The 17,751-nt window shown below is 45.0% G+C and overlaps 3 protein-coding genes across 3 annotated transcripts; 2 read left to right on the forward strand and 1 right to left on the reverse strand.

Moving 5' to 3' along the window:
- Positions 1 to 2,573: 2,573 nt before the first annotated feature.
- LOC115667015 (acyl carrier protein 1, mitochondrial) lies at positions 2,574 to 6,703 on the forward strand. Its single transcript, XM_056318101.1, has 2 exons — positions 2,574 to 2,864; positions 6,293 to 6,703. The coding sequence occupies exons 1-2, from the start codon at positions 2,655 to 2,657 to the stop codon at positions 6,467 to 6,469; spliced, it is 387 nt and encodes a 128-aa protein (XP_056174076.1). The 5' UTR covers positions 2,574 to 2,654; the 3' UTR covers positions 6,470 to 6,703.
- A 3,020-nt stretch (positions 6,704 to 9,723) lies between these two features.
- On the forward strand, positions 9,724 to 12,152 carry LOC115684421 (uncharacterized). Its single transcript, XM_030609149.2, is given in 3 exon segments — positions 9,724 to 9,874; positions 11,916 to 12,106; positions 12,108 to 12,152. Coding segments are annotated over 3 exon segments (342 nt in total). The 5' UTR covers positions 9,724 to 9,759; the 3' UTR covers positions 12,144 to 12,152.
- A 2,484-nt stretch (positions 12,153 to 14,636) lies between these two features.
- Positions 14,637 to 16,143, reverse strand: LOC115684431 (E3 ubiquitin-protein ligase ATL4). Its single transcript, XM_030609161.2, has 2 exons — positions 16,021 to 16,143; positions 14,637 to 15,904 (listed from the first exon to the last, which is right to left on the reverse strand). The coding sequence occupies exon 2, from the start codon at positions 15,902 to 15,904 to the stop codon at positions 14,855 to 14,857; it is 1,050 nt and encodes a 349-aa protein (XP_030465021.2). The 5' UTR covers positions 16,021 to 16,143; the 3' UTR covers positions 14,637 to 14,854.
- Between the last annotated feature and the right edge of the window lie 1,608 nt (positions 16,144 to 17,751).

Below are 17,751 nucleotides of genomic sequence, written 5' to 3' on the forward strand. Positions count from 1 at the left end.
TACAAATTACTTAGACCCAAACCCGCTTCTAAGACTTTTTCTTTGTTCTCTCTCGCCCTCATTCGATCTCATGCTCACTCCGCATTCTTACCGCGGTTTAAGTATGAGTTTTCCTAAATTTGATTAAATATGGAAGTGGTTTAGCGATATAAATATGATCAAGTATGTGTTGGGCATGATTAAATCGTGTATAGGTCACTAAATTTGTATTGCATGAATTAGGTCAAAAACAAGTTAAATTGAATTTATTTGGGTTGAACAATTTTCGACCCGATCGAACCCACATGTTTAACGGGTCTACTCACATGGTAAGAGAATTTGCTTCCTTCATTGCGGTAATGAGTAGAATCTCGAATGCACTACCCCAATGTGGGGGGAGTATGCTGCTCCGGGGAGGTGAACCGAGCAAAGGTGCATGAAAACTCGCCGGACATCGCCTCACCGCTTAAAAAAAATACCTATCTCGCAATAAAGTTTTCAATGCAACCGACCATGACAAAATTCTCCCTTCTAACTTAGTGTGACCTCATGATAGAGATTACACTAATTGATTTCATTCAAATAAATATACTTAATTAATATATTATAAAGAGTTAGAGCCTGAGTCGAGAGAATATTTATGGCTATACTCGTCACTTGTCACTTCCCTTTGCGCGTCAATACTTTATTTTGATCTAAATACTATATACGCTATTTGAACATAACTTTTGATAATACGGTTATGCCTTGAATAGTTTATGTTTATGTTATGTGAATAATACATATGAAATTTTACGTACATTACTTATAGCTTGAAGTCTATCTTATTCGAATAGGCAAACGAATTTTGCTAAATAAATAGATTAACTTAGTTAAAATAAAAATGATTATGAGAAATATATAGAATGATATCTTACAAATATAATCCAAATAAATTAATAATTAAAAGTATAGTATATTTCGAGTCAATTAAACTGAATAAAGAAATTCGTGTAACTTAAATGACACGTCTTATTCAAAATACAACGATGTGCTATTTCACAGTTTCCCAATCCACTTGATGTAAATTTACAATGAATAGGAATTAATTAAACGTAGGCTTTTTAGAGATAATTTCTTCGTAGTTTTACAAATTCGATTTCCTATTTCTGAATTCACATTATAAGGTTGTTTTCCTTCAAGCTATTTAACAAAGAATATATCCAAATAAATTAATTTATAAGTACACTTAAGAATTTAAAATTTATGATTGATATTACCAGAAAAATTAAATAATCAAGAAAAGAATTAACCCGTCACAACCGACAACTCTTTGTTTAGAGGCAGAAGGTTTTAATAGATATCTATAAACAGATCAAAACCGTAACTTTTCGCAATAATTTAGATCAATACATAATAATATTATTCAAAATTAGCTTTTTTCCGTTTATGCTTCGCCAACTTATTAAAATAGAGTGTCTTTCTATCTTGAAAAATATATAGAAATAACACAGGCATAGCGCGGATCAAATAACTAATTAAATAAATAACTAGCCCCTTCCATACGGAACAAATTAAGAGCATTTAACTCTTTTGTTTAATCACAATATTTTGACTCACAAAGTTTGACATCTAATTAGATAAATAAATACTTCCTTACTTTTTACTTAATCAAAAGTCATAAAGTTCACAAACTTTTTTCTAAATTTGTGAGGCCGGAAACTTTCACAAGATCTAATTGTTGATGCGGAGATTCATGTATTTCATAATTTATGGAAATCCAAATAATATTTTGAATTTTGGCAGGAAAGTAATAAATTACGCTTTATTTTTTCTTTTGCTCAGTGCCAAACAAGCATAACCTTAATCGAGTCTTTTACCCAAAAACTCGTTATTATAGAAAAGTTTGCTAAATTTTATTAAGGATTTTTGTTAGGACCAATGCATGTGTAAGAAATGATTTACATGCTAAAAAATGGATGGCATGTGCAAGAATTCGATTGCAAAGCTAACTCCAAACATATATGATAACCATCCAATCATAAATGTTTAATTTTTCTTAAACTAACTGTGGACCTAACCTTTTCCTTTTGTTAAAAAGATAAATTTCCAATTTTTAATCTGTTGGATAAATCTCGCTTTTTCAGGTTTAAAATATTTAATCGAGTTAAAAATTCACTCAAGTAAGGAAAAGTTATTCGATTCATTTGATTTTGTGAAAATGACACAAATAATCTATAAATTTGGCCCAATAGAAAATATGGTTTCTGAACTTTTAATTTATTCGATGTGGTAATTGAATTTTAGCTCAATGTGAAATGCGGTTCCTGAACTTTTAATTTGTTCAATATGATCTCCAAACTTTTTGTACATGTTCAATCTAGCATGTACCAAAAATTCGGGAATCACATTGAATAAAGTAAAAGTTCAGGAATTATATTAAATATTGAATTAAAATTCAGAAATCACGTTACATATTGAGTCAAAGTTTAGAAACTGTTTGTATCATTTTCTCCTAAAGAAAATTATCATAATGTCCGCTTCGTGTATTTCCTTTAAAGAAAAAAAAAATCATTTTTCGATTTTATTTATTTATTTTTTTCTGCTGCTGCTGCTGCTGCTGCTGCATACACTCTCCAACCTCCTACTCCTTCCGCCGCTGCCGCCGTCACAGAGAGAGAGATCGAGAGAGAGAGATGGCGATGAGAGCCGCGATCCTCCGCCACATCCGCCTCCCGGCGACGGCCCGAACCCTAGCCGTTCCGAGATCGCTGCCACGGGGCCTCCTCGGGAGCTCCGCGTCGCGCTCCATGTCGTCGCACGGCGACGACCACCTCACCAAGGAGGAGGTCGTCGAGAGGGTCCTCTCCGTCGTCAAGAGCTTCCCCAAAGTCGATCCCGCCACGGTCAGCTTTTCCGTTCCCTGGTTTTTTCCCCTCCCGAACTGGCTCGATTTCTCCCGTAGCGATTAGGTTGTGGGGGACGTGTATCGATTTGCGTAGTTAGCTTTCTTTCGCTTTAACGGTTGAATTGATGGCGCGTCGTTGCTGGATTGGAGTGAGGGAAGTGATGAGACGACTGTTCGATGGGCTATTTTGGCCTGGGTGATACTTAAGAGGTTGGCTGGCGGGATTCGCATTGCCTTTCTGATGCGTAAGATGCTGCGGGCGAATGCTGTGGCGTTATTCTTTTTTTTTGGTTCTCTCGATCTCGGTGAAGCTAAGGTTCCAATTCTCTAGCGGGCAGTCGCGTTTCCTTAGCTCAGAGGAGCTGCAATTTGCGTTCTCATTGCCGTCTCGGTAGATAACTAGAATGTTGATGGAATTCTGGGGGATCGTGATTTTACCATTTTCGTGGCGAATTTGAAAAGTCTGCCGTGTCTTTGGTGTTTTCGTTTTGCTTTGTGTGTGAATTGTAGGTGAGGACGTCATTTCGTTCATTCAAATTGCTTTTGAGATATATCACTCAGGGAGAAAGAAAGTTTTCACCAAAGAACTGAAGAAGTAATTTCCCAGAAAAGCAATTTGGAGGAAAGAATTGGGTTTTTTTATTGACAAGCTTCCCTCATGTGATCCTTCATCAGCTTCTACCAGTAGCTTTTTCGCCGAAGCTTGATTATTGATCTTGTCTCCAAAGTCCTGTGAGGGTAGCTTGTTTCCTTTGTAGCATTTTGGGAGTCGGTAAGCATCACCCGACTCTGATCCTGCTCGATACTATCCTAGGGTAAGCTAGCTCTAGAAGCTAGCCTCGTGGTGACAAAGTCTGGGTATGCTCGCAGAGCTAATTGCATAACTAAATGTGGGAATTGTTTCCACAAAATAGGATTATTTTCATCCTCTTTGTCTCTTTGGAAAGAGAGGGGTAGCACGTGAAATGAAAGTTCAGAACAGTTGCATGATGCAGCAGAGAGCTTCGAGAGAAATTGTCAATGCTCTTTAGCCCTAATTTTTCTTTCTCTTGGGTGCGTTTAGAAGGAGGGAGAATGGAGGGAGGGGTGGTGTACAGTGTGACGTCATCTAGGAGAAGGCAATGCCACTTAATTGGCATGAATTGAGGTGTTGGAATGCTCCTTTCAGACCCAATTGTTGGATGTTTCCTCTTGCTAGACAGAGAGAAGTCATGAAGGACATGGTCTGTGATAGATTGATGGAAAGTGAAGCTTTTCCATGCCTCTTGATTAATTATACTGGAACACCAAATTAGACAAATCAAATACATTAGATTTGATTGGATGGCTGTATGCTTGTGAAACCTATTGACTTAAATACATTTTCTTTAAAGAGATTCTCAATCGATTTATTCCTTAGGTCGTTTTGCTTTGTTGGGGATCAACATGATAAGGCTCCTTATCTCAGATAACCTTCAAAAGAGAAGGGGGCCATAAGATAGTGAGTTTATGCAATCTGCCTTTGATATCCCCCCTAAAAAATCCAAGTCCCATCTCGGAAACTTGCATTAGAAACTTTCCTTTTCGTGCATCTCGATTGCAAGACAGCTGACGAGACATTAGCAGGGTATTGTGCTCTGTGAGAACCTATGGCTAGTTGCACTGCATTACCATCTGTCAAATTTGTTGCTGTTTTAAAATGAATTGTCATTTCAGGTATTATAAATTTAATTAATAGGATGTTCATCTGGTTTCTTGGTACGTGTTCACAACTTCACATTGCCTTAGAGCCTTTCTATGCTTTTTTTTTTTTTTTTGCTTTTATAATGTTCAATATGCTTTTTGTTCCTCGAGGATTACCTCTTATAATACAATAAAGAGGCAATACAGCCAAACCTCTTCCCACATAGTGTAAGCTCTTGCAACTATGACATCTATGGCAACCCTAAAAAATGTTGACCATTGGACCTGGTTTCTTGCATAAGTTATCTTGCCTCACTTCTTCAAAGGCTCTCCTTGTCCCCAATGCAAACCCAACCAAGCAATTCTTTTGCCTGATGATAAGCTTTCTTGGCAATTGCCACCAGTACTGAAGTTTATTGCAAATATGGAAGTGATGTGCCCCTTATTAATACCCCATGTCTTAGGTAAACAAGCAGAAACAGACAGATCTGTCGTGATTATGTTTATAGCATCTTCGATCTCATGTTAAGCATACTTGGCGCTTCTGGCTAATATTTTGAGATCTGAAGTTAGATTTTCTCTGTGTTTGTGCCTTCAAACTGAAGAGGGACCGAGTGCTTCCCCTTCCAATACTTCTACAGCTATCCTCCTTTCTTTTGGTGCTGATTTTCTCATCCATGATAACAGTAGCGTCAAGAATCTCTGCGTTAAAGACCAGCAGCATAAGTTGCTTCTTTGTTTTTGATGCTTTTATCAAAGTCCCAGAGGTCCTTGTCGCGTTGGACATTAATGACTCAGCCTTAATTATATCGACTGTCCAGCAATTGAAAAGATCACCTGTTTTTCCTGTTCCTTGGAGATGGCATTTTGTTAAAATTGCCCTCCTTTTTTATATAAGATCTATCAGTAAAGTCAAATATATTTTCGTACTTACACACAGTATACAAGAGAAACTACAGAAAGAACTAAAATGAGGAAGAGAAAAGAACCTAATATCATCTATGTAACGTGTTGGACTGGATGTCCTTTAAACTGCATCAGTACAGATGGATGCTTATGGAATTTTGAATAAGATCAGATCTGATAGATAATCATTTGTATTTCCAAGGGAAATATGTGTGATTTGCTACTTTAAAGATGTTGGAGTTCCACTGAAAATGCAAAGATCCGCTTTTTGCCATCAGATTCTGAAGTTTGTTTAATTAATTTCTGAAAAGGATTTACACATGGAATTTAAAGAGCCTTTGATTGATTCAGTTGCAATCGACTTTCTAATTTCTTTTGTCATAACTCTATTTCTGGTGAATGTTAGTTGATTTTCATCTTTCAATTGTCATGTACTGCTGCTGAGGATATGTTTTCATTATCTATCTCTTTCTTTTCCCCTCGTCATTTCTTTATGTTCATGTTTTCTCATTTCCTTGAGTGCTTGGTCAGTTTCTGTATTATCAATATATTTGCTTCCTCATATATCTCACTCACTGACGGTGGAGTTCGAGCACACTATAAAGGTGAAGTTTCTCATTTGTTTCCTCTTGTTAAAGAGGTTTTGTGCTTGATTGGTATCATCCCTTTCTCCACACAAAGCTGTTGTTTTGGGGCACCAAAAGGGTGCTGAAGTGTAAATGGAAAATCTTGTACGAGAAAAGAAGTGTTGGCTGTATGTAGAACTTCGAGTTCTTCCAATCTTGTTTGATGATTAATGAAAGAATGACATTGCAAATTGGCAACGATTTCATGATGGGTTTCTCTCTGTTTTTGCAGGTGACTCCTGATGTTCATTTCCAAAATGATTTGGGTCTAGATAGCTTGGACAACGTCGAGATTGTAATGGCACTGGAAGAAGAATTTAAGCTCGAAATCCCGGATTTGGAAGCTGATAAAATAGACTCCTGTCGTCTTGCTATTGAGTACATCCACAACCATCCTATGGCTGGTTAATTCGAGCTAATGCATCTTTTGACTATCCTGTATTGTGTAGACAATGAGCTGCTCAGCTTCCTCTTCGCGTGCTTTGTTTTTGAAGGTGAAGTAGAGGATGGAAAATAATCTCAACTTTTGTGATAAAAGATTGGCCACCAAAAAACCAAAATCCGTTTGCCTTTGTGCAAACTTTCAATCTTTCACTGGACATAGATGATGATGAATAACTTAATCATTTGTCTTCACTAGCAATTTTAGATTGGTTTTTATTTTCCTTTTAACCAATTTGCATGCGAATGTCCTTGCATAATGTTAGATTTTCTTTTTCTGTTATTTGCATAGCTTTCCCATCAGCTGAGCATAACTGCTGGATCGGTGTGGTTAACACAGCCTAACGAGGAGCCCATTTTGCACGGCGTTCTTGTTTCTGTGTCTATTCTTGGATTCTTTGACCTGGCTGTAAAACTAACTGACCGGAGTTGGAGGGCTCGAATCTAAAAAGATAAGATTTAAATGGCTTTGCATGTGTTTTATTGTTTGGGTTCTCTTTTCTGTTTGTGAATGTGTTATATTAATGGTGTTTTCATTTTAGATTGTGCCCAAATGCTGCGTGCTGGTGTTCTTTCATCAAGTAGGGTTGTGTGCTTATGAAGTTTTGAGGATCCGCCATCTTAAACCACTTAAAAATATGTGGTAAGAGGAGATACGGGACTCTTTAAGTATGATGCTGCTTAAGGTTCAAGTTTTGAAGCTGCTCATCACGTCTCATGAGATGAGCCGCATCAAACCTCGGACCTTCCGCATCCACTATTACAATAACAGTGAGTTGACATGATGCTTGCAATCGAGATTTTCACTCCTTTGTGTCAAAAAGTTTAGGATGACTGAGCCCTCCTGGGGTTAGCTCTCTCTTATTTTGGCTAGAAAAAAAACCACTTTGAGAAGAATTAGGTTTTTTCGCCTCGGGATTGTGGATACGAAAACCAAGGATGCATTATTGTACTCTTAGTGAATTCAACATGGTTTCATTGTTACCTTTAGAGTTCCATTTTTATCTCACTCTCGAGCAACGATGGATGAGTCGATACGTACCATTACCTTCGGTTAGACATGAAGTCATCACTCCCATGTTGGTTGAATTGTTGTAGAAAAATGCAAGAGGAACACATGCTAGCGATAGAGGTGGGGAACGATGAGACATGGACTACTTTTGACCTTTTCGCTCGGATCTCCATACTCCGAAGTTGGTCAAGTTACTCTGAAATTTGCTAGTGTTGTTTTAATATGTTCCGCTTTGGCTACTTTTTCGACAGTAATGTGAATGTGTATGCTTAGGTAGATGAGTTTTTTTTTTTTAATGGTTTTTTCCTTCAGAGAGGGAGGGAGAGAGAGATGAAGTGCCGACATTCCAGGACCGTTCGACCGTAATGGTTTTTTTTAATGGTTTTTTCCTTCGGTACACCGGTTATAGATGATTGAGGGCGGCTTTCGCGACGTTCATGGTTTATGTTCCGTTTGGGCTCTATTCTATCCAGGAACGACATTTTGCTGGAAGAAATCTCGACCCAAATCGAACGTACGGAGTAGCAAAACCCGAAACAAGCAATGACCCTTGATGATGGCTTCAAATCGTAAACGTCATGCACATACGCCAAATAGAAGCTCAACGAGATGGGAAGAGATGCTCTTTCCAAGGGATCCTTCTCCTTCGTTTCTTCACTTCACTAGGGATCCCCTACAACTTGATTCCAAAATACTAACGTGAGTATAGATGCGTAGATTGTCGTGTTTTCAATTAGCACTGTTCCATGTCAAATTAGACCAATCCATTCAATTCGTGAACGCCATATTACTTCCCATCGTATTACATCGAAAATTTTACGCCTGCGAATAGCCACGATTTTTACTTGCACGGCATGGAATCTAGTAATTTTTAGTTTTTTGCCCATTTTCATACTCACGATGATTCTAAAATTTTCATAATTTTCCACCCACATTTCCAGTATTCACATCATCCCAAGTTTCCCAAACAAAATTAAACCAATCATTCATAATATAACGGGAGGCGTGGTTCTATCGTTCATATAATGAAAGTAGGAAAAAGCCACGGTTATAACTTGTCGTTTCGTTTATCCTAAAAGGAGAAAGAAAATTGAGTTTTTACGTTCAGATTATCTGTACTTAACATGCTTCAAATAAGAAAAATATTTCATTTTCGAAACGTGAGAGGTAGGGGTGAGCAACTTGGACCGCCCAAACCGGGACCGGACCGGACCGATGGGTTTGGTCCTGTTCTCGGGACTATCGGTCCGGTTCCCGTTTCCTAAAAGCGGAACCGGTTTCCGGGCGGTCCGGTTCCCGGTTCCAGGGGGGAACCGGACCGACCGGACCAGACCGACTATTTAATATATATATTTTATTATTTTTTTCTTTAAAAAAATTAATAAAATGTGAACTAAATTCTAAGTGAACTTCATTATCATAAATTCATTGATAAAAATTAGTAAAATGTGAATTAAACCCTAAGTGAACTTTATTAACATAAATTCATTGATAAAAATTAGTAAAATGTGAACCAAACCTTAAGTATTTAACCAAAAAAAAAAAACTAAACTCTAAGTAACAGGTTCTATTGAACCGGACCAGAACCGGATTGGACTAGCGGTCCAGTCCGGTTCCTAGTCCTAGAACCAACCGGTTCGATACGCGGTTCCCAAAATTGAGAACCGGTTCTCTCGATCCGGTTCCACCTTGAAATCGGATCGGACCGGAAACCGATCATCCCCGGTGGAAGGGACACGGCATCGCCCCTCCAACATCGGGATCACCTTTTGCAGCGAACGGAATGATGAAATGTTCTGGCCCTGGCCCTGGCCCTGGTCCTGTCGTCGTGGGGGCCCCACCCGGGGGCAATTTTCAAACCTCGGAATTCGCTCCAAATTTCCTTTCCTTTCGGGACAAAAAAGCGTCCCACGCTTTCCCTGTTAACGGCTACTAGGGACCACCACCACCTTCCCTCCGCCTTTTTGGGTACACTCTCTTCTGCAACCCAAAGAAAAACTCAAATCAATCATGCGCTCCTCATGTCCTGTAATGCCAATCCCGTGTTAAACAAAACCCCTAAAATCAAAATCCTCAGCCTATCGCTCTGTTTCTTTTGCATATTCTCTCCTCTAGAGCTCTGAGGGTCTCCACTCTCTTCACCTTTGTCGTCGTCGCCCCCCTCCTCCCTGCATCGTCTCCGCTTCACAGACCCCAGCCTTCTTCTCGAGTAAAAGGGGGGGCCGTTTCCGCGTTCCTCTGTTTTGATGGGGCGGGTTTTGGGGCGGCAAATGGCGACGAAGCCGAGTCGCGGCGCGGGCGTGTGGGCCGTGCTTTGTCATTCGCTGCTCGCCGCGGCTCTGGTCCGCTCCAAGAATCACGGTGAGCTCCCTCCCCCCCTCCCACGCTTTGTTACTTTGGGCACGTTTGATGGATTCTGTCGCGGCGTTCGTTCGTTCTTTGTTTCGACTCTGCGTATCGGCCGATCGGGGTTCTCGATGCTCGGGTGAATTTGCCTCCGTTGCTTTGTACTGGTGTGATTGTGAAGAGGGTGTGGAGTGGATTGCGCGCCGTTCGGGGGGGGGAAACAAGATGGCGAACGAATGCGCTTTAAATAAGCTAGCGCTCACCGGTTATTGGGAGGAAGTAAAAGGGTAAGTATCTCGATAGTGTTATCTTTGGAGACATGAGACCAAAGCGATTGGTGGGTTTTTCCCAGGAAGAAAAGTGGGCACCTGTTTTGTCAATTGCTAGGTAAACTTCGATATCTTAGATTTCCGCCATCTAAGGCGATACAGCGCTGGTGTGTCCGCACCGGCGCGCAGCGTATGCGAGAAATGGAGAGTAGAAATGTGCTTCTCGTCGCGGAAGGAATGGAAATAAATCCTCGCGACCGAAAATTAAACCGTGAGGATGCTTCGACAAGTAGCCTTGTGCTGGCACTATCTATATACTGTTGTTGGCAGCGGAGAGCGGCTTCGCTATTGGGAGTTGCTGGCCGCGAGTTCAGGGGGCCTTTTCTGGGACTGCAACCGACCTTTCGTTTAGTTGATCTTATGGAAACCGGGTGTAGAGGACTGTAGCATGAACTGGGAGAGTGAACATAATCGAGTCGAGTGTCCTTGGCGTTTTGGCGTTGCGTAGATGAATGCGCCATGTCTGAAGAGATGGAGTTGCTTTAATTGGCTTATATAGTGTCCGCACTTATTTTCTTCGCTGGTGGAGAGATTCATTCTCGTAAACAATGACCTGTGAAGTTCACCGCCATGGATGGACAACCTACCTCACAACTCCATAATCTATATCCCCAGTTGCATCAGATGAAGCGTCTGAGACCAGTTGAAAGTGGCTTCAGGGGTCATATGATTTCTATTCATCCCAAAAGCAATCGTGCCGTGATTATTTAGCATGTCGATTAATGGTTCATCTTCTCTGCTTAAAGATAAGAGAACATGATCCTTAAATGTTAGGCTGCTCAAGTCAACAAGGATTTTTGTTGTCGTATGCAGGCGAACTCTTGAGGCTTGCCTCCATTTTCAGAAAGTGGAACTTCCCAAGTTTTTTTCCCCCGAAAGCACTTGGACATCGAAACCATTTCCTATTTGCTTTCTGTTATTTTCACAACATTAGCCGTTTGGCAAAGAATTAAGTAGAGGAATCTGACATTTGACGAGAAGCTACCGAGGTTCATGAGCGCCGCGACTAGTTCAGGGCATTAGTACCTGAATGAGGAGTGGGGATCAATGATAAGATAAATATTCGACGGCTGACCAGAGCATTGCTAAAACTGTATCTATAGTGTTTCAGATGGACATCGTTGATTAGATTGTATGCTCAGTCTCAGATTAGTTATTTAATAGAGTTCACTTCGGCAATTGTTAAAATTGCTCATCCCTAACATGTCTAGCTTTGAGAAAACTAAGAACAGCGTTCTAGATCTCTGCATCAGTCTAAATGCATGACACAGTTTGAAAGCATCTCTTCTTCTGTAAGTAGTCAAGACTTCCTTCTATCTACTTCATCACACGCATGTTAGCACATGTAATTCCAATCATCTCCGAGAAACATGTATGTGTGTTTCTGAAAATCTGGAGGCCATTGGTGTCTGTGAGTGGCTTAGTATAGACATTGTCTATTAGACAATTTGCAACTACTGATCGAATCAGGCAATGCCAGGTACTTTAAAGAAGTATAAAAGAAGGGAAAGAGATATTCAGTGTATTGATTTTGTTCAGGATTTCGCCAAACGAAAAACAAAAGCTGGATAAGGTTTGAAGTTGGGTGATTGTGCAGGCGATACCGGAAGTCCTTATGCCGCTCTAGCAAAATGAACGAGTACACTGGAAGATAGACAATGGACTTTTATATTATCGAGCTTTTTTATACATCTTCCTCAGTTTTCTAAAGGTGGAGATCCTTGCAGGAAACCCGGCGAACGATCTTGTGGACATGATGAACAAGAACAGGACGGCCCTCAAGCTTCCAGCGCTGAACGACAGCCCGGGTATAGGGTGCATGGCCTTGCAATACATCGAGCTATGCAAGGGAAACTGCACTAACAACATTCCACACTGCAAAGTACCGGAAGACGACTTCACCGAGATTTTCGCTCCGAATTGCGGCGTCGAGCTACCGACTTTGGGTACCTTAACTGGCCAAATCGTGGGTTGTCATTCCAAGTACCTCGAGCCGTCACTGGCCTTCTCACAGGTTCTCGTGAAAGACAACACGAGCCTCTCTCTCCTGAGAAACAAGTCGCACACGGAGGTCGGGGTCGGCTTAGTCAGAGCTCATAAGGGCCCCTTCTTCTGGTGCGTCTTGTTCAGCAGCGACCGTGCGAACTCCACGTTCGTTCTCGAAGATCAAGGCGTCGGGATCAAACAAAAGAAGGGCTGCTTTAGCGGGAGCAGCAATCCTTGCAGCAGTGGTCCGAAGAGAACCGCGATGCTCACGAGCACTTTGACGACGACGCTCTACTGTTTATGCATTCTTTTGTTTCATATGTAATGCTGATGCCTCGTATTCTCTCTGCTTACAGACAGGACCGGGGGAATGCTCAAGAAGAGGGAATGTGCAAATTTTGGTATGAAATGGGACGAAATCGATTTTGTACTTTCAATGTTGTTTGATGTTGAGATGGACAGTGAAAAGGACGCACACGACAGACCCCAGATCTTATCCTAGAGACCTTTGAGAATTTGCAGTTAGCTGATGATCGAACCACTGTCTAGCCACATAAAGTTATAACCGGCCATGACCATGATCTCGATACGGCGTCTATGTTCTCTACTCAATTGCTCAAGAATCAGTCCACACGTCACCCTTAATCGTAACCGATTTCGTTCCGAGTTTAATTAATGGTTTGAGGCTTCTCGTCTAATTATAGAGGCTTCATCTTTGTCCTAACCGTTTCGAGGAGCTCAAAGTCGAGAACGAGAGCCGTGTCTTCGCAGGGTCCAAAGCGGACTTACGAGAAGCGCTCCCGCATCAGCGCCCCCATCATCGGACCAGGACCAACCGAACACACAAGGTTTCAAGCTCGCGCCATCGGTTTTCCTTTTGAACTCTTCCAAACTTTTTTTCCACTCGGCAGTGAATTTGCGAGGAGGAGGAAGCCCCGCGAAACATCGGCCCCTCCATACGGATTCTCAGGTCGAACCCGGCGTGCTGAAAAAGACATCGGCACACCAGCCACCCAAGCGCAATACGCGAAATCCTCGGGTCGTGCTAAGAACAAGGAGCGTAACGCAACTAAAACCGGGAAGGCATCATCAGCCGTATGCACCGAGGCACTTCGAACGACAGATAATAACAAGGGCTTCTCGATCCGGTCCGAGACTTAAATTAAAACTGTCCATCTGCAAGGTTTCGGACAGCCTATTTTTGGGACTACCTGCCGACCTGTGTGGCTCGAGCTCGAGACCAATAGCACGGCGAGATCTCGTCGCGGGGCATCATCATCACACGCAAGCTCGTGCCGTTTTTTTTCTTGACTTTTGTTTCTTTCCTTCCTTCCTTTCCTTTTCTTTCTGTTGTTAAAAAAAGCGAAAGAAAGAGAAGGACCCGAAGCAGACAGAATCGCGGGGATTGGAACCCCCGTGACTTTTGGTCCTAAGTTCGACCGTACAGGGGGAAAAACCGTAACACCTTATGCAAGAAGACATCTTCCACAGCAGCGTAACTTCCTCCCCTCAATCCAAGTACAGGTCGAACCCGCACAAGACACGACACGGCAAGATGGGTAAGCACGAATCAGTCCGGAGGTCGTTCGGGCCCGCGTTTCTCCCGCCCCGTATTCGACTTCCGTTCGACATGCTAACATTCTGCAACGACTTAAGCTTTGGCTCAACTAAATCAAAGGACAAGGGCTCCATTGCCGCCCACCCATTGCTACCCGTTTGCCAATGTGTTTTTTTTTTTTCCTTGGGTGGCACAATAGATTCAGTAGTTAGAATCAAATATCTAATAAGCCCCGAGCAAGTGAGTACAGGTGTCTCGTTTCCATGCCCCCCTCGAAGCAAGAAATGGTGACCTAAATTTGTACCGATTTGGTTTTGTTTTGTTCAACAAATTGAGCAAAGTACTAAATAAAGAACAACCCATCTCCTCCCCCTCCCCCCTGAATGCGGCATCTACCAATCAATTCCAAAGCCAATTCCGATTTCGATTTCGATTCCAATTCCAATTCCCATTCCTTTCTATATTCGCCATATAATGTCGGGCAATATAAAAACCCACCCCAAAATTCGCCCCGAAACTAGAATATAGCAACAGAGGTGTAGGGACCAAATTGCAGGAAATGTTAAAAGAATCCGGACGGGAATCGTTATTACGGAATTTAATAGGGGGGCGGTCGTGCGGTTTTTAAGTTGGTTGGTGACCTATCCCGATGCACACATATCCATTAATGCCCCACCGCTGTCGTCCTTCGTTCGCGCGACACGACCCCCCGAGGCCATTCCGGTAATTTCCGGGCGGCAGCAAAGGTCGTGCCACGTCATCCCTTCTCCATCTGATCTCAGCCGTCCAAACCCCCTCCCTCAATGGAAGCGGGACGATCTCGACCCTTCGTTCGGGGAGAAAAAATGTTTTTTTTATAGCGTGGGGAAAAAAAAAGACAGAGGGGGAGGAGGGGGGGGATATATTGACAAGAGAAAAAAAAATATTAAAAAAGAATTAATTTTCCGGGGAGCTCGTGCGTCACGAGCGCCCCCCCCCTGGCCCTGTTTCTGCTATCGCCGCTCCGAGTTTTTCTTTGCTACGCGCGCTCCGAGTGTGGAGCGGGAGTGGAGGTAGCAAGTGTGTGCGGTGCGGGGAGAGAGATTTCGTGTTTGCTTGCTTCCGTCGTCTTACCGTTACCGGTCATACCCCTGAGACCCATCGGAAGAGCTCGCTGATCTCTTCTCCGACGCGGCTGGCCTCCAGGTCCCAGTCGCCGACACCGGAGGCCTCGCTCCGGCGGCTGCTCCCGGTGAAGAACCTCCTCGAGCTCCGGAAGGACGCGGTCCGCGACGAGAGCGAGGCGGAGAGCCGGTCCATGTACTCCCCGAGCCAGCTCCGCCCCCCCGCGGCGACGTCCGCGGCGAGGCTGGCGTCCGCCGCGCCGTCCTCCTTGTCCGAGACGCTCCTCCGGTGACGATCGCCGGCGACCGCGACCTCCGAGTCCGCTTCCACGACGTAGTCGAAGGAGCCGATGGAGTAGGACCGCCGCGCCTCGGCCCCGCTGCCGCCGTCGACGGAGGACCGGCGCAGGCTGACGGAGCCGATCTCGAGCCTGAAGCTCCCTCCGCCTCCGCCGCCGTCGCCCGCGCCGATTCTCGCCGACGACTGGAGCAGGGCCTCGAGGTCGGCCTCGCTGGCGTGGACGTTGGAGCGGCAGAGCGGGCACGTGCGGTTCGTCTGGAGCCACGTGTCGATGCACTCGGCGTGGAAGGCGTGGCAGCACAGGGGGAGCAGCCGGAGCAGGTCGTGGGGCTTGAACTTGCAGAGGCAGACGGCGCAGTCCCCGTCGGATGCCGCGGAGGAGCGGCGCGTGACGGAGGAGAAGGAGAAGAGAGGGAGCGAGTCGATGAAGGAGTCGTCACGGACGGTGTCTGGATGAGGAGGAGGAGCAGCAGCGGCGGCGGCGGCGGAGGAGCGGAGAGGCGGCGGAGGCGACGAGGAGGAGGCCGAGGAGGAGAGGTGGCGGTGACGGTGGTGGAGGAGGAGGAGGCAGCGAGGGAGGGGGAGGCGGTGGAGGTGACGGAAGAGGAGGCAGGCGCAGGTGGCGACGATGATGGCCAGGGACAGGACCATGAGCGTGATGATGACGCTCGGGCTCAGGCTCGACAGCGAAGACGTCGGCGGGAATGAAGGCGGCGGCGGCGGCGATCGCATCTCCGCGCCGAGGAAGAACGGCGACGCGGTGGACATCTTCCAGAGAGAGAGAGAGAGAGAGGAAGTCAGTTCAGTCTATACGAGAGAGAGAATGCGGAAACAACGACCAAACATCAACAAGGCGAGAGAGCGAGAGCGAGCGATAGATGTACATCAACATACAACGACGACGGCAGCGGATCACGTGAGCGGCGCGCGGCGGCGGCGGGTGGCCGCAGCGGGTGGCCGGAGCGGGCGGAGAGAGAGAGAGAGAGGGAGGGGTGGTGGCGGCGACGAGAATTCCGAGAGGAGTTTCAATGAATGGCGTCGAACGAGAGGGAGAGGGAGAGGGAGTAAAATGCAGCTAAGCGAACTCGAAGCGGAGAAATGAAGCGCGAGGGGGTGCCTGGTCGGGACGGGACGGGCGGGGCTAACGTGCGCGGGGGTTGCGCACGTGGCAGCGCCCCCCACCTCCCCCCGGGTCCCTTCGCGACTGTGAAAAACACGGTGTGTGTCGTTTTTTTTTTTTGATGTCCGGATGACTTGAGTGGTAAGTTTTGTTCCGGTTGTCGTCCGAACCAAAAAGGGGGGCCGAAAAACCAAAAACACGCGCCGACGTACAAAAAAAAAGGGGGGAAATTCCGAGTTCGTTACATCTTTCGCTTTTTCTCCCACTTCCATCCCATCCCCATTCTGGCCGCGAATCTCTCGACCGAAACCGCCGTAAAAATATCCCCACCCCCCGCCCCGGGGAACCGGCCAGCTGCTCCGGCGACCCGGGCCGGTTAAGCATGTGGCGTGGGTCATGGGAACTCGTTAACACGACCCCCCCGCCTTCTCCCGGTAATTTTTTTCCCGGCGCGTTCGGGTTTTAGCCGGAGAGAAGAGATGAAAAGGACCCGGCTACCGGACACTTCGTGTTCTGGATACGCTTTCATTCACGGGTGGCGGTCCTCGTTTCGCGAACGATTCGCCCACTTTCAACTTGAAATATCGTTATGGGTTTCTAGAAGGTGGTGCACCGCCGTTCCGTCGGTATTAAAGCCGTGTTTTTTGACCACGGGCATTCATGAAAATGGGAAACTCTCATCTACCGACCGACGGAACAAATAGGGCCGTCGAAATTAAAAACTGCGTATACGTGCCGGCGCTCGAACCGCGTTTGCGTAACGAGTCTTTATGGACCGCCAGGTACGACGCAAGTGTCCCCCCCGAATTTATGTACATGTTCAGTTCGGAACCTGTCTTTTAACATTTTCGCCGGATTCCCTCCGATGTCGAGCGAGATCGGGCACACCAGCAGTGGCTCGGCACGAGTGCGGGGGGTAACTATCCAAACGATCCCCACTACATTGGGTAAGGAAGAGGGGAAAAAGAGAGAGAACAGAAAGAAAGGGAAAAGAACAAAAAGAAAAGACAGCGCCCCAAGACCGAGATGCCCACCCCGACCATGGCTTGAAAAGTGGCACGTGACCCACACATGCTCACAGGCCAGCGAAGATCCGTCCCCGCCGGTGAGTGGGTGAGGACCTTATTTGAGATAAAGTCTACTCCGAAACCCCTTTTAAGAGAAAAAAAGGAACATCACCACTTCAGGTCCCTATTTGAGATCTTTCCCTCGATACAGTGCCGGGCGATCGGATAAGATCCTTACGGCTCTCGCCGCGTACCATTCGTCAGCCTAGGAAGCTCGAGGGGTGGGTTTCTACTAGGGGTCGTTGCAAGAATTATTTGCCAACCCAAATCATATGTACTTGTGTGTGTGCTGGGATGGCGAAACTTCAGGTCCTCCCCCTTTTCGATTTCAGGGCACCGAAATTGTTCGTTCATGTCCTGCGCATAATGATGCTTGGGGAAAGAAAACATTGGCCCAGCCTCAAAGCCTTACCCTACAATCAGTCCTA

Source organism: Syzygium oleosum, unplaced genomic scaffold (genome assembly GCF_021117445.2).
Source record: "Syzygium oleosum isolate NSW1041296 unplaced genomic scaffold, Sole_v2.1 Sole_v2.14, whole genome shotgun sequence".
NCBI classification, from domain to species: Eukaryota; Viridiplantae; Streptophyta; class Magnoliopsida; order Myrtales; family Myrtaceae; genus Syzygium; species Syzygium oleosum.

Coding starts and splice junctions, on each gene's coding strand:
- LOC115684431 (XM_030609161.2), bottom strand. CDS start 15,904: ATGTCCACCGCGTCGCCGTTCTTCCTCGGCGCGGAGATGCGATCGCCG.
- LOC115667015 (XM_056318101.1), top strand. CDS start 2,655: ATGGCGATGAGAGCCGCGATCCTCCGCCACATCCGCCTCCCGGCGACG. Junction 2,865..6,292: donor CCAAAGTCGATCCCGCCACG/GTCAGCTTTTCC, acceptor CTGTTTTTGCAG/GTGACTCCTGATGTTCATTT.